Source organism: Pinus tabuliformis, chromosome 2_1 (genome assembly GCF_031772625.1).
Source record: "Pinus tabuliformis cultivar Carrire ecotype Pingquan chromosome 2_1, CPIR1, whole genome shotgun sequence".
NCBI classification, from domain to species: Eukaryota; Viridiplantae; Streptophyta; class Pinopsida; order Pinales; family Pinaceae; genus Pinus; species Pinus tabuliformis.
The window spans coordinates 96,333,978-96,358,012 of NC_142299.1; the positions used below are offsets into that span (position 1 = coordinate 96,333,978).

Genomic DNA, 24,035 nt, shown 5'->3' on the forward strand with positions numbered 1-24,035 from the left:
TAATGAATTAGTTCATGTTATACAGGAACGTGAATATGAATTTGTTGTTGTTATTATAATATTTTTCAAAATTTTGGTTTATATTTAGATTTCAGAATTTTTCCTTAACTTTGTAAGTTGTCGTTTTTAGTAGCAAGAGTTATCTCATGTATATGTTTCAAGTTTTTTAGTCTTTTTTGTGAATATTTAAGTGTTGTATTTTGGCATGCTAAGTGTTGCACTTCACAAAAAGCAAAGTTATGGTTTATTTCAAGGGCCAATTTTGGTGATGATGGGTCTTATTTATCATATAGACATGTATTAGACCCATTCCCAAAGTTTCATGCATTGTCACACAAGTATCGTCACTATCGTCGCCAAGTGTATCTTAAGTGTCACACATGGAGGGGTATGTTGTTTTGTCGTCGCATTAAGGGGACCATGTTTTTTCTGAGTGTTGAGTGTTTAATATTGTTTCGTCGATTGTTTTGATTTTATGATCATGTTCAAGTCCAACCTTGGTTTCATATCTAGTACATTGATCCCCCACTTAGCCAAATTTTGGAATATTTTATGCTTGAAAACCTTAAGCTCACTCTGCCCTCTTTGAATTGCGCATTGTTCAATGGAAAGCCTCAAGCATGTACCCTTGCGTCCTGGAACTACACAATGTGTAGTTTCTGCCTCTAAGGCATTGCGCAATCACAGTGCTCAGTCCTAGCCTCCTAACCCACATAACTATGCAATCAAGACTCCTGATCAATTTCCTTCTGCGCATTACGCAATCCCAATTTGCAGTTTGCCTCCCTAGCTCATTGAACTGCAAAAATACACAATCTACTGGCCTCCCTCTCTCTTGAGTTGCGCATTGTGCAGTCACAGTGGGAAAGCCTACCTCACTGTGACCCTCAACTACGCAGTATTCCTACTCAGGCCTCCAATGTTGCACATTGCAAAATCGCAAGCCTCAACACCTCGCACCTAACCTCTAGAACTACGCACTGCACAATTCTTGAGCCTTCCTCCCAGTCTAGTATCCAGTTGTAGTTTAATCATTTATTTTCATGAATCGTGTTAGAATAGGATTTTTTCAAGCTGATGTCATCTTGTCATGAGTGATTTCCAGTTTCAAGTACTATATCTGCATATGACAGGGTAATGATCAAGGAGAAGGAGAAGGAGACTATACTAGAGGAAATTTATGAAGATGCAAAGACAAGTTGATTGTTAAGAAAGAAGATGAAGGGAGAATAGATTACGATAGAAGTGAAGATCAAGATGATAGTGAAGACTCCCTATCTTCAAGCCTTATGGAGAAGGAATAGGAAGAGTATGTATCATCTCTCAAGAAGACACAAAGATAGCAACAAAAAGAGTGGCTTAACAATGCCACATCATCATTAATTCCATGTCATCAATGTCATGTCATGTATTGTCAAGGTGTCACATGAGTCATCATTTTCGACATCATTTATGGATGTAATCATGTAACTTTCAATAATATGAGAAATTTAATGTAAGGTGGAAGTCCAAGAGTCACCTACAAAATGTGAAAAGTCATGTAGAAGTCAAAGAGTCTCATGGAAATTCGAAAAGTTAGATGGAAGCTCAAGAGTCATGAGCGGAGTCCAAGAGTCACAAGGGAGGTGGAGAGTCACCTCATTTGTTACATATACACCCTCATACCTCAAGAAGATTACTTTTCACCTTATCTCCTCTAACCAGGCATTAGAGAGGAAGATAGTTCTTTTGAGGAGAGAGTGGTAGCTCTATCGTGCCACTATTGGAGCTAGTGGTGTTCATTGTATCAATGTATATTGGAACTTTTGCTTAAAAATTTAAGCTCATTGAGACAATACACTTTCATGCATATGTCGCAAATGTTGTAAGACTATTCTTTGAATTTTTGTGATATATGTTGTTTTTCATTTGTACTAAATAAATGGAACTATTTTGGTGCCTTTGGTGCTTATCTTGTTGAAGGTGTGTTGTACTTTTTTTAATGTTGTTACTTTGGTTAGCATCAAGTTTACGCCTTCATTTCAAGGCAATGATACCAGTCCATCTTTTGCAAGGTCATCATTATGTAATGAGGTATTGTATTCATTGTAAGTTTTGCTAGGCCTAGGGAAATGTATCATTACAACTCTTTCACCTAACCCTAATTTTATGCAAAAATTCTCACAGCATTTTGACCTATAGTAAAATTTTGATTGGCACTACGAAATGTACTAGATGACAATTATGAAGATCCAAAGCTGTCAAAGTTAATAGAATCAAACAGGTTCTATGCTTAGCAAATTGTAGCTTTACAAGTACTCCAAGATAATGAAATCAAATTTCTCAAATAGGAAACAAACATCAAACTCTAAACAATCACCTTAGATCATTAAGAATAGATTCAGGGTCTGCAACAACAATTGAATAAAATTCAAGAGGTTTCAGTAAGTATTAGTTCTCTTAGAGAACATGCTTTGAAGGTGAATGATCAACTTAAAGGGGTACAACTTTTTTTTTCAAACAAATGGGAAAGATTTACAATTATTTTCAGAAGTTAGTACCTCTTTCTAAAAAACTTTATTTGTTAATTAAAGATGACAAGTTCAGAAAGCATAGATTTGGTTTGATTACTGTTTGGGAGAAATAATTCACTCTTGAAAATATTCAAAGGTTATCAAAGAATGATAAAAAACTAATGTGGGCATCACTCGATGAAAGGGATTCAAATTGTAATCAAATTAAAGAATGGATTATTAAGGCTACTACAATTTGTGATGTTGTTTGGGATCTTTGTCTAGATGTAATAGAAGATTTTGATATGACCTATCCCAAAGCTCTTCGAGAGGTAGTTTCAACATAAATCAATCGGTAGGAAGTCAAAGAAAAGACAGAATCAGATGAAAACATTATCTAAGAAATCAATGTATGGAAAGTGAAAAATGTGCAAAGGTTCTTTCAGTTTCCCTATGATCAGATGAAGTTAATATCCAAATTTTCCTCTGAATACAATGATAAAAAGAGAAGTATAGGAGAAAAACATAAAGTAAAAATAGAGAGCAGTCATGAAAATAAGACAACTAGAATTTGAATTTGGTGACCTATTGATGGCATACTTGAGAAAGGAGATATTTCCTATGGGACATATAACAAACTTAAGCTCAAGAAAATTGGTCCATGTAAAATTTTGAGAAAATAATATTCTAATGCTTATGAATTGGAACTTCATAAGGACATTGGAATACCATCAATTTTTAATGTAGTATGCCAATACCCCTTCAAGGAATCATATAGTATTATATAAGATGCACCTAGTGTAAGTTATGAAGATTAGACTAGAAAATGGAAGAATAAATTTCCCAAAGCAATTCATATTGAAGTTGAAACAATATGGGATCAGAAAGTAGTCAAGAAAACCAGAGGTAAAGAGTATATTTAATATCTGGTTAAATGGAAACAACAACCAACAAAATATGCTACATGGATGACAAAATTAGATATTATCAAGTATGGCACAAGTGTTGAGAAGCTGATGAACAATTATTTTCTTCCTCATGAGTCTAATGTAGGAGCATCTACAAGCCAAGATCATTTTTGACCTCTTGGGTAAAAACTCATTTACTAAGGGAGTTGGTTCCCTAATTTATTTACCAAGGGAATTTGGGTTCCCTAAGCCATTTAATTGTAATATTTTTAGTCATATTCTAGAAGGAATCTATGTAGTTAGAAGGGATGTTATCAATCTCTTATGTAACAAGGAAATCTAGCCAATTTAGGGAAATTGTTAGAAGTTAGATTTGGAGTTTTTTGAATATTATTTTATGAGAGATTTTTGTGCAATAAAAATAAATGAGAAAGATATTTCTTGAGGAGAGGGAGAGACATAGAAGAGAGAGGCAAAGGAAGAGAGAGAGGAAAGAGAGACAGAGGGGAGAGAGACCTGCAATAGAGATGAGCTAAATCAGATCTTGGAAATTCCCTTTCCAATAATCTGATCTATATGTATTTTGTCATATGTTGGAATGAATTTATATTGGTTGAATGCAGATCAAGTTGAAACATAAGATGTGTACTATTGTAGGTTAACCAAGTGAGTGTAGAGTGGCAAGGTTTGAGTCTCATCAAAGAAACACTTAACTAAATTATACTTTTCTGGAATTTTATGTGAATTGACACTGATATAAGTCTTTTCGTCAACCTTTATGTTTATCTCCCATCATCTACCAGAGATAACATCGACTTGGCATAGATTGAACCTTTTCCAATCGATCTAGTAACCATCGAGTGGTCCCATTAACTAACCTACATCTTCTTGTTAACGTTTCCATTTATCGGCCATCGACCACTAGAGATATTATTTTCTTAGCACCGATGAAACCTTTTCCAACTGATCCAATAAATATTGAGGTGATCTCATTAAGTAACAATCTTGATAGATGGGTTATTTGATGAAAATTTCAATTCTATTTTCCACCATCGATCTACGAGGAAGCACCAATATTTTCCAATGTTGGCAAGTGTTGGGGTAGTCCCATCAGCTAACAAAACCATTATATGGCCTAGAGCCTTTGGCTTTGGCCCTTAGTTATAATGGTGGTCCCATGGACCATTTTGGTTAGCACCTAAGAGCTAACAAACTTGGGAATAGTGAGACAGATCGATTCACTAGATATTATATATAAGTTTAATATTTCTAATGCCTAAGGAATAGGCTATATTCATAAAACCCCAATGCATAATGGAGTGGGGATTGTTTTCTCTAATATACCCATGTGCATTCCAAATGTGTGAGGGTGTGTGTGGTTAATCTCATACGAATCAACATTAGAGAATAGAATATGGAAGCATCTCTTTACTCCATGGCAAGAACCAAAACATCCCCAAAAACCCTAGAAAATCATATAAATAAAATGGCTTTCAAAGGATGAAGGGTCTCTCTCTCTCTGCTCTAATATATGAAATGAAGGTATTGGATGGAGGTTTGAAACAAAAAGAATGAGGTGAGAAGGAACCCAAATAATGTCGTGATGTCATCGATTTGATAAATGAGGTATATCTCCATTGTAACTCTCTTTCTTATAATTTTCTTTCTTTCTTTCTTTCTTTTTAATTCAAAGTGAATGTTCCTAATTTCTCTTCCTTGAATTTAAGCTTTTTTTTGTTATTCATGTATCAAATTTACTAGTTTTATTTAGGGATTGAATTAGTTTGGTTTTGTGTGCTTATTTTGGCTTCATTTGATTAAGTATATTAGTAAAATATATTGTTATAGATATGAAGACTATTTTAGTATGGAAATTAGGTTTTTCTTATTGAAATATATTGTATGTGTTTCATAGATCTATTGCATGGTGATGTGTTTTATCTCCTACTTCTTTAAGGCTACATTCAATCCCTTAATATGTTATAGATTTTTCTCATACACTTTGTTTTTTTTTCTTTTTTTCCAATCATTTTTTATTTGCTTCTATTTTTCTCTATAATCTAGAGAACAATAAAATTAATATTCTTAATTTTAAAAATAAGTTTTAATCATACATTGCCTTCCTATTTAATTTTTTCCTTAGTAAAAAATATTCAACTTTCTATACTATCTATGTATATATTTTTTTTAAATACTAATACCATTACACACAATAATACCATTACACACAATTTTTCCATTGACCATAAATAAGTTAAATAACAAAATGATAAATATAAAATTTCAAATTTCAAATTTCAAATCATTAAAAATAATCCATCCAACAAAATATTTTTCACTCAAAATAATAGATATAAAATTCTAAAGCACTTAGGATGATCACCCACAAAGAAAGAGAAGTTTTTCTCATTTTCTTTCCAAAGTGTTAACATTAAATTTCTATGGTATTAACGCATTAATTTCTTTTTCCATTTTAATCATTGTTTAATTTTAACCATAAAATTACACAAAATATTGCAAAACGACGAAGACAAAATTTTGAAACATTCTCTTTTAACGAAGAAAAAAATTGACTATTAAATAAAACTTGAAAAGGTCACAATCTTTTTTTATGACTGTCTTAGTATATGATTATTAAAACAAATTAGATCATAAATCTCTATCATTTAAGAAAGTAAAAATATAAAATGCACGAGTCTATTACTAGATTTAAAGCCATGTCCATATTCTCTGTTTTTTAGTGAATATAATTTTTTTTGTTATTGGTAAAATTTTAAAATTAAATATATATAATTTTTTTGGTAAATAATATTTTTAGAAATTATTTATTATACATATATATATGAAAAATTATGTTGATGTAAATATATTATTTAATATGGATATTTTTGTGATTATTTTTATTAAAATTAATAATGAACTAAAATATTTTTGTATTCAAGTTTCTATGATCCATAATGAATTAAGCAAAAATTTTTGGTAGAAATTACATAAGAGAAATTTTTGGCTAATGCGTTTCAAACCAACAAGTGTGGTTCATCATGAAGACCAGATGAAGAGGCAGACCATGGCAAAGGCTTAAATAGAGAGCAATGTAGAGATATAATTTCAAGTAACGACTATATTTGAACAATAATATTTAAATTATGATATTGATTTATTGATATATTAAAAACAATTATTATTAAGTAATGGCTATATTAAACAGCTAGTTTTTGGAAAATAATATTTAAATTATGATATTAGTTTATTAATTTATTAAAAAAAAATATTAATAAGTAATCACTATATTAAACAATTAGTTTTTGAGAAATAATATTTAAAATAATTTATTTAAAAAAAATCAAAGTCAAACTCTAAACAAAGAAGGAAGTCAAAAATCATAAAAACGAGTGAAGACTCTAATCGAGACAAGATCATTTGATAAATAAAATAATTAATGGAAATAATATATATATATATATATTCAAAGAAAAATAATCAATAAATAAAACATGGTCAACAATAAAATATGGGGTTGAGGCTCATTAAATAAATAACAAAAATACTAAAAGAAGTTAAGAATGAATAGGATGATAAAAAACATAAAAAACACTAAGGATCAAGAAAATAAAATCCAATGAATAATAAATCAACAACAAATACTATAAAAAATACGCCAGTACCTACATAGATAAACAAACAAACAAAATAAATCCCAAAAAGAAGCCTAAAAAACTAGGAGGACATGATAGGGACCCAACTTCTACTAATATTCCAACCATCATCTCTATTCAAATTATTGGGTCTTTTTTCAATTTCTAGGGCCTCCCTCAATTTACGATGATGGAAATGACTAACCCTAGCAATGACTTGGGCCTCCTCAATGTAGATGTGATGCTTAGATTTATCTGCATGCTCCACCAAAGTAGAGGAGCAGGTCCTGTCATGCTTGATGTCAGCAACATGCTTACTAATCCTTTGATTAATCGAGCATGCTCTTGACATCAAGCATAGCAAGACCGGAATTCGTCAAGACGAGTATTCTGAAGCACTCCCAAACCCTGAGAACAAACCCTAGCCACATCGCCCCATGACCACCTTGGGGGGGGTTCGACCCCCCCAGCCTTCGGCCCCTTCATCTTCGGAAATTTTCCCTCTTCGCCCTCCAATACCCCATCAAGCTCCCGATCCAGGGTCAATGGCAAAGCTTCGACTGCAAACCATAATCCTAAAGCAAATGGATCTGCGGCTGTGGGGAACATTCCCAGCCAAAACAGGGCAACAGGTTCGTCCCCTTGCAAACCGCTATCGGAGGAAACACCATCATTGATCATCGAAGATCCCTGGATCGATGAATACAGAGATCATATGAGTAAACATGCCCTAATATGTCGTTTCATGGGAGTTCGACTCAATGAAAAGGCTCTCTACTGGTGGATAAACCAGAAATGGAAGCCCAAAGGGAACTATGAACTTCAGTTGGGGTCAAGAAGTTTTTTCACCGTCATCTTTGCTCACAGGGATGAAAGAGACCACACTTTCGAAGGAGGCCCATACTTTTACAACTTGGCCGGACTCTACATGACGTATTGGAGACCCAACTTTTCTCCAGAATAGGAAGATTTCAAAAAAGTTCCAGTTTGGCTCAGACTCTACTCCCTGCCTGTTGACTACTGGAATAAGCGCATATTGGAAGCCATCGGGAATAAACTGGGCATCTTTGTCAAAACCTCAGATCTCACATCTCAAGGTAAATACACTGCCTACGCTAGAATCTATGTTTACATGGATGTTTCAGGACCCCTCCCAGGTCATATTGATCTGATCCACAGAGGAATTCATTGGAAACAATCCATCGACTATGAAAACATCCCATTCAGATGCCAGAAATGCCGACAGCATGGACATCTTAGTCATGGATGCCCCCTAAATCAACCTCCACCACAAACCCAAGCGGACAAGGAGGATAACCCACCCCCGAATTTCATCCCTGTTTCAAGGAAGAACAAAAGGCAGAAGGGCAAAAATCCTCTGAAACCCTCCACCAACCCGACCCCAACCCAGCAAAATGGCTTTGAAGCACTGGGCAACCTTAATCCAAATGAGAATCCGCTGGAATCCCCCGCCCCCACTGCTCAAGATCTACCCATGCATGTTCAGCCTTCAAACCCATCAAACACCTCCATCCTGAACCCTGACTCACACCAAGCCCAGCCACAGCAAAAAAACCCATAGCCCAATCCCATCCAGAACGATACAAGCCCTGTCTCAATGCAAACCCCTCCCTGCATAGAATCTCACTCAGACCAGCCACCCTCAACCACTCCAACCAATCCTCTGGAAGAGATCCTAGGTGACCTAGATCTCCAAAAGGTCAATGAGCAATGGTCCAAATTGGGAGTGGACGCCATTCCCCAGGAACATTTGGAGAAAATCGAAATGGCATACCTACAGTTAGAATATCTCAACCAGAATGTAACCAAGAAGCAATGGGTAAACAATAGCCAAATAAGAATTCAAGCCAACCTGGATCTAGACCAATACAAGCCGAAAGGTCCGGGAAGAAAAAGGGGAGAAAATCGACAAAACAAAAAATACAAGAACTCGGCAGGCACCTAATCAATGAAGGAAAAATTAGGGCTTTGGTCCTATCCACTCCAAAGGTTACTCAATGAAGATCACAACCTGGAACATCAGAGGGCTAAATGGCACCTCCAAAAGACGAATCCTAAAAAACCGTCTTTTCTCGCAATCCCCAGACCTCATTCTTCTTCAAGAATCCAAATGCTCCTCCAACGACATAGAGATGCTTAAGAAACTCTTTGCAAAAGGCTATCATTGCATAAGCACAGAAGCCATTGGGCAAGCAGGAGGGCTTCTCATGTTTTGGAATAAAAACAAGTTCTTTATGCAGAATGCTCTGTCCACTAAGCATTCATTATCAGTCATCTTCAACATGCCAGAATCAAAGCACATGATATGCATCACCAATGTGTATGGACCTCAGCGAATCCAGGAAAAATTCAAGATGCTGGAAGACCTGGACGAGATCCGACAACACCATGGGGCCAACCACTAGATCTTAGGTGGGGATTTCAACATGATCACCACCCTAGAGGAAAAGAAAGGAGGCTTAAGAAGACTGGATAAAGATGCGGAAGCATTCAACACCTTCATAGCTGCATCTAAACTCATTGATGTTCCCACAATCAATGGTCTGTATACTTGGAACAACAAGCAAGGGGGAAAAAGGCAAGTTGCATTGAGGCTCGACAGGTTCCTCATCTCGGAATCCATCATGCTCCAAAATCTAGATATGGAGGCCAGCATTTTGCCTATTGGGGGATCTGATCACTGGCCAGTGTAGATGCACTTCACCAATATGGACAAGCCTCAAAACAAACCTTTCAAATTCGAAGGATTTTGGATAGATCATCCAACCTTCATGCAAAATATACAAAGCTGGTGGACTCAAACCACAATAGAGAGCGATAATATCATGTACATCTTCCAGCAAAAGCTCAAGAACATCAAAGCCAATCTCAAACGCTGGAACAAGAACACCTTTGGCAACATTTTTCAAGCCAAAAGAGAGCTCGAGGAAAAAATGGCGGGCCTCCAACAAACAATGATCAAGGAAGGGCCCAATGAGGAAAGGTTGGCTCAGGAATCAAACCTACAAAAGCAATGGGAAGAAAGGCTAAGACAAGAAGAGCTACTCTGGAAACAAAAATCAAGGGTGCAATGGTTAAAACATGGAGAACGCAACACAAGCTTCTTCCATAAGTCAACCATTCAACATAGAGCCAACAATCGTATTCTATCCCTCACAAAAGCTGATGGTGCTAAAGTTTATACCAGGGAGCAAATAGGATCTGAACTTAACTCATACTTCAATTCACTTCTCATTGATCCCATTCAAGATAGAACCCAAGCCATCAATAAAGTTATCGGTGCTATCCCACCCTTAGTAACGGAGGAGCAAAACTCCCTTCTCTTAAGAGATTTCACTGAGCAGGAGATTGAAGAAGTTGTCTTCACCATGGCCACTGACAAAGCCCCCGGACCAGACGGCTTTACAATTGAATTCTTTAAAGCTTGCTGGCCCATTATCAAAGCCGACCTCTTCAATCTTATTAAGAACTTTCACAGAACCAAGAGAGTGTTGTCGGCCATCAATGCCACCTTCCTCACCCTAATTCCTAAATCTGATCAAGATGACTCTCCCGACAAGTTCCGACCCATAGCCCTATGCAATGTCCTTTATAAAATCCTTTCCAAACTGATGGCTAACAAACTTAAGCCTATGCTCCCCTCAATGATATCTCCTGAACAATCAGGATATGTGGAAGGCAGACAGATAATTGATAGCATAATTCTCACTCAGGAAGTTCTGCATTCTACCAAAACACAAAGGATTCCAGGTATGCTCATCCAGCTTGACCTCTCAAACACCTTTGATAAAATTAACTGGATTTACATCAGAGTAATCCTCCAGGCCTTCAGCTTTAGTTAGATTTGGATAAATTGGATAATGGAAATGGTCTCAGGAGCTTTCTTTTCAATCATGCTGAATGGAGGGCCCCGACAACCATTCCTTCCATCTAGAGGTAGAATACAAGGGGATCCCCTGTTGCCTTTTCTCTTTGTTATCATGGCAGAGGTTCTGGGAAGATCTCTATCCCAAGCACACCAGAACAATCAGCTCAAAGGCATCAAAGCTGCACATCAAGGCCCCACAGTAATGCATCAACAATTTGTAGATGATACAATGCTCATGGGATCCCCCAAAGTGAAGGAAGCGCGAACCTTCAGCAAGGTCCTAAGGACCTTCATGGAGGCCTCAGTGTTAGGATATTATGACACATAGGAAATAGTTAAGTTCAACTTGGTCTAGTATAGAGTTAGGTATAGAGTTAGGTAAAGTGTGTTTCTTTACCGTTGTACATTTTGTAACTTACAATCCGACGGTCACGATATGTAGTGATCCGACGATTCACTCTCTCCTCGGTATTACCGACACTTGATCCGTGGCTTGACACCCGATTGGTCCATGAGTTCTATTTAAAGCGCATGGAGGGTCATTGTTCGGGTAATCCGTGCATGAGAGAAGCTTATGTAAATTTTCATTCTTTGATTAATAAATTGCCTGAAGTGGCCGCGTTGGCTCAGGCCGTGGACTGTTTCCCTCTTTGAGGGTTTTAACCACGTCAAAAAAACTGGTGTATTGATCTGTGATCTGGTTGTGAGCGGTGTCCTTTTGGTGTTCTTTCTGAGGAACTTACCCTGTAAATTCCTACATGGTATCAGAGCTATTTGAGGGCCGCGTCCGTTGGTGATCCAAATCTGAAGCCGGTAGAACTGCATGCGGCTGTCGTTTCCTAGATCTACTGTTTCTGACTGCTTTCGGGCCGAGAGGACTACTCTGTTGTGTTCGAAGCATCTGTTCCAGTGAGGAAACCCTTTTGTTTCATGCGAAAAGGTTTCCGGTAGCCCTATCTGCGTCATTTTTAAGATCTGGAGGTATACAGTGTTTATCTGCAGTTTACTGTTATTTTCTCTCTGGTTATTTCGGTTTCTGTTTATTTAGCTTTTTTTAATTACCGGATCTATACCTTTCATTTCTGCGTATGCTCTTTGCCCTGTGACTCTGTGCGATCTGGGCAAATCAGAAACAGAAAGGAAGTTTTTTTTCTCATGCGTATGCTCTTTTCCCTGCACCTTAGTGTGATCTTAGAAAATCAGAAACATTGAGAAAAATATTTAGTTTCTGGCTAAAGCTAACTTCGAGCCGTAAGGTTCATTTTTCTTTGCATATTCGTGTCGGGTTTTGTGTTTTTGTTTTGTAGGAAAAAAAGAGCTTTCTCAAGGCAAGCACGCAACCCAAGCCCCCCCCCCCCCCCCTCTCTCTCTCTCTCAAAATTTTTGTATAGCTCAATTGGTTCAAAGCTATTTTAAGAGAGTAGAGGTATTGGGTTCAAATCTCCATTTTGTGGGGGCGTTTTTTTTCATTCCCGCACCTTCGCGCACTTTTCCGGCAACTTCAACAAATTTTTTTCAAAAAGCCATAACTTCTTCATCCGGAAGCCTTTTTCAGAGCTGTTTTTTTTAAACAGCCTAATTTTTCGAGATATATCCATTGGAACACTTACTTTTAGCATCTTCAGCTTTCAGTTTTTTAAAAAAAATGGAAAGTCCATGCCAAGTCATTCTTGACAGCACTAACTACTTCCAATGGATAGCCTACATGGAAGATTTACTTAGAAGTAAAGGTCTCTACAGAATAGCCACAGGCCAAGAGAAGAAACCAAAAGATGAAGACAAGGCTGCAAAATGGGAAAATAGACAAGATCAAGCACGTGGTTTGATAGGAATGTCTATTTCTCCTGATCTTAGATTCCATATTGCAGAACTTGATACTCCTCATGAAGTATTGGAACAAATCACTAAAGTTTTTGGGATTAAAAATGAAATTAGAGCCCATCAACTTGAAAATGAGTTGCTTACATTGGATCCTAATAATTTTTCTTGCATTGAAGATTTTTTGTCCAAATTCAAGACCCTTAGATATCTCTTGGAAGGTGTTAAGGTTAAGAAAGAAGATAGTAACCTTATTTATTCCATCCTTACTAAGTTGGGACCAGCCTACTCTGTATTTGTTTCCACCTTCCATTCTACAAGGGAAGCTTTCATTTGTCAAGGAAAAGACTACAAGGCCCCTTCCTTTGACTCTTTTTGTGATTCTTTAATAAGAGAACAAGAAAAACTCTTACACCTTGGTCTTCTTAATCTTGGAAACTCTTCCAAGAAAGCGTTAGCCACCCAGCAGCAACCAAATTCAAAGAATCCTAAGAAGTCATATCCTAAAAAGAATGGTCCTAAACCAAACAAGAGTCCTAAGCAAACTCACCCTCAAAATGAAAGATCATTTCAGCAAAATGATAAGACCAATAAAAACAAATGGAAGAAGACTGATAGACATCGTAACTTTTGTAATCGAGATGGCCACTTAGAATCTAAATGCTTTAAGAAGATGGAAGCCTTGGAAGCCGCAATGAAGAAACATAACATCCATGTGGAGCATTCTTCAACTTCAACTTCAACTTCATCTTAAGGAATGGCACTTTCTGCATGTCGTTGTCAATCATCTCAGTCTGGTTATGCATTAAATGTATCTTCTTCTTCTCATTCTCATGAGTGGGTCATTGATTCTGGAGCCTCTTATCACATGGCCAAAAACAAAGCCATGTTTTCTTCTTTGAATGATTGTAACACCAAAAATATATATGTTGGTGATGATAGATCTCTTAATGTTCTAGGGACTGGAACTGTTCATCTAGACAATGGTCAGTTTAATGATGTATTATGTGTTCCAACTTTATCCTGCAACCTTCTATCTGTATATCAGATAACTCATTCAGGTGAAGGTAAAATTGTTGAATTTTCACCTCATGATGTTGTAATCAAGGATCTAAGAGATCCTAAACAGATTCTAGCTACTGGTATTGCTGATGATTCCACAAGGTTGTATAAGTTTCACAACTTTGGGTCATCAAATCTTCCCTTAGTATTTGTTGATCATAATGATGAAGTGAGCAAACTTTGGCATGAGCGATTTGGTCACTTAAACTATCGCTCCCTTCAACATCTATGTAAAGAAAATATGGTGACAGGTCTTCCTATGGTATCTTGCAGAGATGGTGTTTGTTCCGGATGTGTACTCGGAAAACATCATCGGGACAGTTTTGAAAAACGTGCCTCTTGGCACGCCTCAGCCCCTTTACAGCTTGTGCACAGTGATTTATGTGGTCCACTTCCTGTTGCTTCATTCTCTAGCTGCAAGTATTTCTTAACTTTCATTGATGATTTCTCCAGACGCACTTGGGTATACTTCTTAAAACTCAAGAGCGAAGTATTTAACACTTTTTTGGCCTTCAAAGCCTTTGTTGAAAAACAATCTGGACATCAAATTCTTAAGCTAAGAACTGATAATGGTGGAGAATATGTTAAAAACACATTCATCAACTTTTGCATCGAAAATGGAATTCAAATGCAACATACTGTTCCATACACTCCACAACAAAATGGTGTAGCTGAAAGGAAAAATCGCACCTTAAAGGAAATGGCTAATTGTATGCTTCAATCTAAAGGACTTAGTCTTAGTTTTTGGGCCGAAGCAATTAATTGTGCAAATTATATAATAAATCGCACTCCTACTAAGGTTCTAAAGAATATCACTCCAGAAGAAGCTTGGAGTTCCATTAAACCAGATGTAAGTCACTTTCGTGTTTTTGGAAGTGAAGCATGGGCCCATATTCCAGATGAAAAGCATAAAGCTTTAGAACCTAAGAGTGAGAAATGTACTTTTGTTGGATATACTGAAGATTTAAAAGGTTATAGACTTATTCCATTTAAGTCCAAAAATGTTATCATTAGAAGAGATGTAAAATTTGATGAAAATAAATCGGCCTGCGAGCCTAGTTCGGCGGATGTGCCACCTCTTCCTATCTCTTCTACTTTTGAAAAAATTTCTTCTTCAGATGATGAAAGTGAGGATGACAATCCTCCCCCACCTTCTCAGGATCCTCATCTTCCAAGATGGTTCCGTGCTACTCGGGATGCAGCAAGTGATCTTGCCGGTGATCCTACAGATCAGCAACGTACACGTTCTCAGTTTGAAAGAGCCTCTTCTTTACTGGCTCAAGCTCCAGTAAATCATGATCTTGACACTTTTGCAGAAGCTTCAGTCCACCCACATTGGGAAGCAGCTATGAATGAAGAATATCATTCATTGTTGGCAAATGATACATGGGATCTTGTTCCTCTACCAAAGGGACGCAAACTTGTTAGATGTAAATGGGTTTACAGAACCAAGTATGGACCAGATGGGAAAGTTGATAAACATAAAGCTCATCTTGTTGCTAAGGGCTTTTCGCAGGTTGAAGGCATTGACTACACTGAAACCTTCTCCCCTGTTGCCAAAATGAACTCTATCCGCCTTGTTCTTTCCCTTGCTGCCTCTTTAAAATGGGAAGTCCATCAGATGGATGTTAAATCTGCCTTCTTGCATGGGGACTTGCATGAAGAAATCTATATGGAACAACCCATTGGCTTCATCCAAACAGACTCCAGCCTTGTATGTCGACTTAAGAAATCCCTTTATGGTCTCAAGCAAGCTCCTCGGGCTTGGTATGCCAAAATGGATAGCTTTCTTTTAGAATCTGGCTTTTCTAGGTGTTATTCTGACAATACTGTCTACACCAAGAAAGTGGGCAACTCTCTTATCATCCTTGTTCTTTATGTTGATGATCTTATTCTTACTGGTAGTGATCCCAACCTTATAAACCATGTGAAGTCCAGCCTTAAAAAGGAATTTGAAATGACAAACTTAGGACACTTACACTATTTTCTCAGTCTTCAAGTCTTGCAATCCAAGGAGGGTCTTTCCCTTTCCCAGTCCAAGTATGCTTGTGATATTCTTCGTCATTTTCACATGGAAGACTGTAAGCCAGCCCCTTCTCCCTTTCAGTCTGGAGTCAAACTTTCAGTCTCTTGTACTTCTCCTGAAGTTGATGCTACCTTATACCGTCAATTTGTAGGAAAACTCTTGTATTTAACCCATACTCGTCCTGACCTTTCCTTTGTTGTTGGCCTTGTTGCTCGTTTTATGCAAAACCCCCGTGAAAGTCATTGGAAAGCAGCTAAAAGAATACTTCGTTATGTTCGAGGTACAATACAGTTTGGGATTCATTACAGTGCCAAAGCAGCTCCTCTATTAGTTGGTTTCACTGATTCTGATTGGGCTGGTGACCCTGATGATCGGAAGTCTACTGCCGGTTATGTCTTCACTCTTGGTTCAGGACCTATTACATGGGCTTGTAAGAAACAGGCTGCCATTTCTCTTTCATCAGCAGAAGCAGAGTATCGTGGTGCCGTGGAAGCTAGTAGGGAAGCCTTGTGGCTTCGTCAGATCCTATCAGAGTTTGGCTTTGAGCAGCAGCATCCAACCACACTTTGGTGTGATAATCAAAGTGCCATTCAGCTATGCAAAGATCCAGTCCAGCATCAGCGCAGCAAACACATTGAACTACACATGCACTTCATCAGAAAGCTCATTCATGACCATGTTCTTGAAGTGCAATATTGTTCAACAGATGATCAGGTTGCAGACATCTTCACAAAGGCTCTCACAGAGGCGAAGTTCACTAAACTTCGATATATGCTTGGAGTTCAGGAAGTTGTCACTAAGGGGGGATAGGCTCTAGTGCCTCCTTCCTTCTCCTATTGTGTCATATTTGTAAATCCTTCAATCCTATCCCAAGTTGTTCTTAAGGGGGGATGTTAGGATATTCCGACACATAGGAAATAGTTAAGTTCAACTTGGTCTAGTATAGAGTTAGGTAAAGTGTGTTTCTTTACCGTTGTACATTTTGTAACTTACAATCCGACGGTCACGATATGTAGTGATTCGACGGTTCACTCTCTCCTCGGTATTACCGACACTTGATCCGTGGCTTGACACCCGATTGGTCCATGAGTTCTATTTAAAGCGCATGGAAGGTCATTGTTCGGGTAATCCGTGCATGAGAGAAGCTTATGTAAATTTTCATTCTTTGATTAATAAATTGCCTGAAGTGGCTGCGTTGGCTCAGGCCGTGGACTGTTTCCCTCTTTGAGGGTTTTAACCACGTCAAAAATACTGGTGTATTGATCTGTGATCTGGTTGTGAGCGGTGTCCTTTTGGTGTTCTTTCTGAGGAACTTACCCTGTAAATTCCTACACTCAGGTATGGAAATCAATCTCATAAAATCCAAACTGTTTTTCTTCAATACTTCTATTCCTGTGCAGAGAAATCTTAGCAAAATTCTCAATATTCAAAAGAACTCCCTTCCAACCAAATACCTTGGCATTCCACTCTCGGAATATGCCCCCAAATCTACAAACTGGGAAGACCTCCTTAACAAAATGAAGGCCAGATTAAGTAGTTGGACTCACAGAGCCCTAAACATGGCCAGCAGACTGGTGTTGGTCAAATCAGTTCTTCAAACAATGCCAGCCTACATGCTCTCGGCCCTAGCAGCACCTAAAGCAGTTTATCAATCCATTCGAAACATCCAGTGGTCCTTCCTCTGGAGTGGAGACTCTAAGAAACCCAAATGGGCCCTCCTCAAGTGGACAGACATTTGTAAACCAAAATTGGCGGGAGGACTGGGCCTAAGAGATCCTGAAATCCTAAGCAAGGCTGTAGCAGCGAAAATCTAGTGGAAATGGGTGGAAAATCCTAACTCCCTCTGGGGCACCTTGTGGAAAGCAAAGTACACAAATCAAGTCCAGGACAAAGACCTTATTAGGCTCACTGGTAACACTCAAGGATCCCCCCTCTGGAACAAAGTATGGGAAAATCGACATATTGTTCAGAAGCACAGCTTCTGGGAAGTGCACCAAGGCAACACCGCCCTCTTCTGGGAGGATGCCTGGCAGCAACTCCCCCCCTGGACCACCCAGATTGGACTACTCTTAAAAGGGACATGCAAGAAGCAGGGTTGGTGAAGGTAGCAGACTATTGGCAACCTAGAACATCGGCTACTACATGGAAAAAATGGTTATCTAAAGAGCAATGGCTAACCCAAGACCACAATGAGAATATAGACCCTCTCTTACAAGATCTAGACCAGCACAGAATCCTCACATCGAATAAAGAGGATATCCTTCGGTGGGGAAATAATCCTAAAGGAACTTTCAGCCTCAAAGAAGCCTACAAAATCATGGCTGCTTCTCCTGACTTACAACTGGACCCCAAATGGCACGCTCTATGGAATAGAGGAACCTGGCCCAAAATCACCCTATTCTCCTGGTTGGTCTTGCATAACAGAGCACTCACTTGGGACAATCTTTAGAGACGAGGTTTCATTGGGCCTTCCCACTACGTCCTCTGTGAGAATGATCTGGAAACTCTCAATCATATTCTCAACACCTGTCATACTGCTTGCTCTCTTTGGGATGACATGGCTATAGTCTTCAGACAATCCGACAGAAATAGGAACTCTATCTGTCACACATTGAGCAACTGGAGATCCTCCATATGCTCCAACAGTCTGGTCAATAGAGCATGGAATCTCATTCCGAGAGCCATTGCTTGGATCATGTGGAAAGAGCATAATGCAAGAATATTCAAGAATTCGGTGATGACAACGGAAATATTAATAGGAAAGCTGCGACAGCTAATCACCAAATCAATCCATGCCATGGATATAATGCAACAAGAGGGAAACACGTCTCCAAATGACCAAAGGATAATCCAGATCCTAAATCTCAAAGCCAAGACCACTCCCACAGGAAGGAACCAGGCCTCCGTTGCGATGACGCAGGATAAATGGTGTCTGCCTCCATTTCAAACATTCAAACTGAATTTCGACGGGCGTCAAAGAAAAATCCAGGAAAAGCCGGTTATGGTGGAGCAATCAGGGATCACACCGGTAACATCCATCTTATCTACCATGGCAATCTTGGCATGAATACCAATAATGTTGCAGAGCTAATCGCTCTCATCAAAGGCATCACCCTGGCTGATCGCTACAGACTTCTACCTCTGGTGGTGGAAGGAGATTCGGAGATTGTCATCAAGATGATGAGAAAACTCCAAAATGGCACTCAGGTGGACAAGCTAACACCCAGCTGGAGGCTCTCGGCAATCCTGAAGGATCTACAAGGCCACCTCAGCAACATTCAAGGTGTCACCTTTCAAGTGGTTCGAAGAACAGCAAATAAGTTGGTCGACGCCATGGCCAATGCTGGCGTTCAATCCAATCTTGAAGATTATCACATCCTTTGGCAAGACCTGGAGGAGGGGGAACTCAAAGTTAAATGCAATACCATAAACAATGCGGACCATCGAGCCATGTAAACATGCAGAGCATGACGGTCACGGTTTTTCCTTTGATTCTTCTATGTATGCATCTATATCGATAATTCTACAGGCTGTAAGTGTTCTATTAGAAAAAAACAGAACAGAGACTAGACCCGCTCAGCTGTATAAAGGCAGACACAGGGAGGTCCCCTTGACTCCCACTCTGCACTATGTATTCTATTGTATTCTATTAATATAAAGTCCCGCTGAACCTTCACAAAAAAAAGCATAGCAAGACCCGTTCCTTTGCTTTGGCGGAGCATGCAGATAAATCTAAGCATCACACCTGCATTGAGGAAACCCAAGTTGTTGCTAAGGTTAGTCATTTCCATCATCATAAATTGAGGGAGGTCCTAGAAATTGAAAAAAGACCTAGTAATTTCAAGAGAGATGATGGTTGGAATATTAATAGAAGTTGTGTCCCTGCCCCATCCTCCTAGTTTTTTAGGCTTCTTTTTGGGATTTATTTTGTTTGTTTGTTTATCTATGCAGGTATTGACATCCTTTTTATAGTATTTGTTGTTGATTTATTCTTCATTAGAGCTTATTTTCTTTATTCTTCGTGTTTTTTTATGTATTTTATCATCCTATTCTTTCTTAACTCCTTTTAGTATTTTTGTTAATTGTTTAATGGGCCTCAACCCCCTATTTTATTGTTGACCCTATTTTATTTATTGATTTCTTTTCTTTGAATATATATATATATATATATATATATATATATATATATATATTTCTTTTGACTTGGGTGTATGTTTGTTTTATTTTGTTTATTTTTCCATTAATTATTTTTAATTTAGTTTATTTTTTTCATTAATTATTTTAGTTATCAAATGTTCTTGTCTCGATTAGGGTCTTGACTCGTTTTTATAACTTTTGACTTCTCTCCTTGTTTGACTTTGATTTTTTTTTTAATAAATTAATTTAAATATTATTTCTCAAAAACTAGTTATTTAATATAATGATTACTTATTAATATTTGTTTTTAATAAATTAATAAATTAATATCTTAATTTAAATATTATTTTTTAAAAACTAGCAGTTTAATATAGCCGTTACTTATTAATATTTTTTAATACATTAATAAACTAATATCATTATTTAAACATTAATTTTCAAAAACTAGCTATTTAATATAAAGTTACCTATTAATATTTTTAATAAATTAATAAACTAATATCATTATTTAAATATTATTTTTCAAAAACTAGCCATTTAATATAGTCATTACTTAATAATATTTGTTTTTAATATATCAATAAATTAATATCATAATTTAAATATTATTGTTCAAATATAGCTATTATCTGAAATTATGTCTCTACATTGCTCTCTATTTAAGCCATTGCCATGGTCTGCCTCATCATCTAGTCCTGATGATGAACCACACTTGTTGGTTCAAAACGCGTCGGCCAAAAATTTCTCTTATGTGATTTCTTCCGAGAGACTTTGCTTATAACTAAAATATTGTTTGTAAAAATGTATGTTAAATTCATAATATATCTCAAATATTTAGTAATGTATATATAAATTAAATGGTTAATAAATGACAACAATCCATGCTAAATATGTTGGCATTATGATACATATGTTGTACTTGATGGCAACCCACTCATCTCAGATAATAAATTATAGTGTAGAGAAAATTTCACGCACTTATATGCAGAGAAAAGTTTATTTCATGTAGAGAAAAGTTCATGCACTTTTATGCAGAGAAAAGTTTATTTCATGTAGAGAAAAGTTCACGCACTTTTATGCAGAGAAAAGTTTATTTCATGTAGAGAAAAAGTTCACGCACTTTCATGCAAGGAAAAACGCGTATATGTTGGAGAACTTACCTTTGGTCCATGGTAATTAGTCCTTTGTATTTCAACCTATGAGGAAAAACGCGTATATGTTGGAGAACTTACCTTTGGTCCATGGTAGTTAGTCCTTGGTATTTGAACCTATGAGGAAAAGCGCGTATATGTTGGAGAACTTACCTTTGGTCCTTGGTATTTGAACCTATGAGGAAAAGCGCGTGTATGTTGGAGAACTTACCTTTGGTCCATGGTAGTTAGTCCTTGGTATTTGAATGTATGGTTTTGGACCATGGTACTTCATCAAAAGTGTTGATCTCACGTACTTTCATGGTTGGTTCATGGTATTAGTCCAACAATTTTTTTGATCCTATGGTTTTGGCCCGTGGTATTGTGAAAGGCCTAAGCCTATATAAAGCAAAGGAGATCACTTGGCTAATTCATCCTTGCAATTGAATATCTTAAGATCTGAAATATTGGGTTATTGTTTTGAAAGTTTGATCTATGAAAGTGAAGTTGAAAGCGAATCTGTGAAGGGTGATCTCTCGAGCGCTGCAGCTGCGGAAGTGCGGAGGCGCCACAGAAGGCACAGTGCGGAGACGCCACAGAGGCGCCACAGAAGGCGCAGTGCAGAGACGCCACAGAAGGCGCAGTGCGGAGGCGCCATAGAAGGCGCAGTGCGGAGGCGCCACAGAAGGCGCAGTGCGGAGACGCCACAGAAGGCGCAGTAGAAGGTGCAGTGCGGAGGCGCCACAGAAGGCGCAGTGCGGAGACGCCACAGAAGGCGCAGTGTGAAGGCGCCACAGAAGGCGCAGTGTGGAGGCGCCACAGAAGGCGCAGTGCGGAGGCGCCACAGAAGGCGCAGTGCGGAGGCACCACAGAAGGCGCAGTGCAGAGACACCACAGAAGGCGCAGTGCGGAGGCGCCATAGAAGGCGCAGTGCGGAGACGCCACAGAGGCGCCATAGAAGGCGCAGTGTGGAGGCGCCACAGAAGGCGCAGGTGCGGTGGTCGCGGCGCCACAGAAGGCGCAGGTGCGGAGGTAGTACAGATATCCGCAGATCTATACCAGTGAAGTTGCAATCCTTGCTTAAAATTTGTTTTAACTGCCTTTGACTATTCTGTAGGGTTTTGGGTGCATAACTGATGTTTGGTTACTGGTATTGAGTTCAGATAACAGCATGATTAATGACTTATCTTTATGTGCTAGATCTGGTTGATAACTCTCATAATATCATTGTATATGTATGGATCTGGTGATTGGGTGATTCAGAAGGTTGTTTGATTATGAGCTTCAATGTTGTTGTTGGGTCCATTATGAAAATTGGATGAAAAGTGGCCTTTCAGATTATGTGTTGTGCTTCAGTGTATCCAGTCTGAAAATTGATGAAACCTGGTACCTGGAGGAGAGAAGATTGTAGGCCAGCGCCTATGTACTAGTATCTAAGCTAGTACAAAAGCTAAGGGAGATCTTTGGAGCATTGTAGCAGGTAGCAGCCTGCGTACTAGTAAATGGATCGACTAGTACAAGAGCAAAGGGGGTTGTAGCTCCCGTACTGGTATAAGACTGCACTAGTACAAATATTGTAAAAGGATTTTCTTATTAAGAAGAAGATTGAGATGACTTGCAGCAGGTGGTTTTTCTCCCGCATTGGGTTTCCACCTTATATCATGGTGCTCATGTGTGTGCCTTATGTGTAATGATCTATTCTCTATTATGGCATCTGTTATCTGATAATATGGTTGATAATGTTCTAATGCACTCATTGAAGATCAATTAACTTAATCATAAGAAGTTGTGGAAGTAGCATATATGAATCTGATTATGGAAATGAAAAAGTTTTATTAATGTGATAATACTGATTCACCCCCCCCTCTCAGTATTATTTCCAACAATTGGTATCAGAGCAGGTCCTTTGATGGAAGCTTGATCGCTTGAAGGAGATCCGTGGAACAATGGGAAAGAAGCTTAAGAAGAAAGCACGTAAGAAAAGGAAGGCATCTCAGAAGAACTATGACAGTGGGAGAATCGATTGGGGATTAGGCATAAGAAGCTCTTCAGACTCAGAATCAGATTCAGAATCATTATCAGGTATGAATGTGTTATCCTCTGATGTTCCAGCTATATTTCCGTGTGAAAGAGATGGAAGTGATAGTGAAACTACTGAACTTGCTCTTATGGGTGAACAAGAAAGATATCAAATAGAGGTAGAATTTAAAAGGCTGACAGACAAAATTAGAGATCAACAAGATCTATTGAACAAAATGGAATGTGACTTCAAAGAAGAAGCTACCAAACTAAAGGCCCAACTAGAAGAAGGAAACAAGGTAAGAAAACTACTCAAGGACAAGGAAGACCAATGTCAAAAATTGCAGCATGAAGTGACATCATTAAGAAAAGAAGTCAACGAAAGAAGCACAACCATCAAGAAACTCAAAGATAGATCCAGCTACTATGAAAATCTTGAAGCTACAATCCTCTCACTAAAAGGAGATCTTGAAGAATCAAAGAAGCAGAATACATATCTACTCCAAGCTATTGCAAAACAAGAAAACGAAGTCACCAGCTTAAAATCTCAACTAGAATGTGCCTTCCGAGTTTGTCAAATGCAGCAGGATCTGAATGAAGAACAAGAAAAGGAGATTCTCAAACTAAGGGAACAAATGGAAGAAGGAAGGAAAGCTGAAGAAGATTTGAAAAAGCAATCTCTTGAAAAGGAAGAACAGCTTCAGGATCTGAATGAAGAACAAGAAAAGGAGATTCTCAAACTAAGGGAACAAATGGAAGAAGGAAGGAAAGCTGAAGAAGATTTGAAAAAGCAATCTCTTGAAAAGGAAGAACAGCTTCAGGTTGAGGTAAAAATCTTGAAAGGTAAACTAGAAGAAAAGGATAAGCTTTTACGATTTCAAGATAGTTCTAAAGTCTTGGATGATATTCTTAGTAGTCA

General features: G+C 38.0%; 1 protein-coding gene across 1 annotated transcript; it reads left to right on the forward strand.

Annotated features, from left to right (window-relative positions):
- The first annotated feature begins 18,755 nt into the window (after nucleotides 1-18,755).
- Nucleotides 18,756-19,286, forward strand: LOC149198952 (uncharacterized). Its single transcript, XM_089400416.1, has one exon. The coding sequence runs from the start codon at nucleotides 18,756-18,758 to the stop codon at nucleotides 19,284-19,286; it is 531 nt and encodes a 176-aa protein (XP_089256542.1).
- Nucleotides 19,287-24,035: the final 4,749 nt, after the last annotated feature.

Excerpts from the sequence above, each read along its gene's own strand:
- LOC149198952 (XM_089400416.1), top strand. The coding sequence starts at position 18,756 with ATGGTGTCTGCCTCCATTTCAAACATTCAAACTGAATTTCGACGGGCG.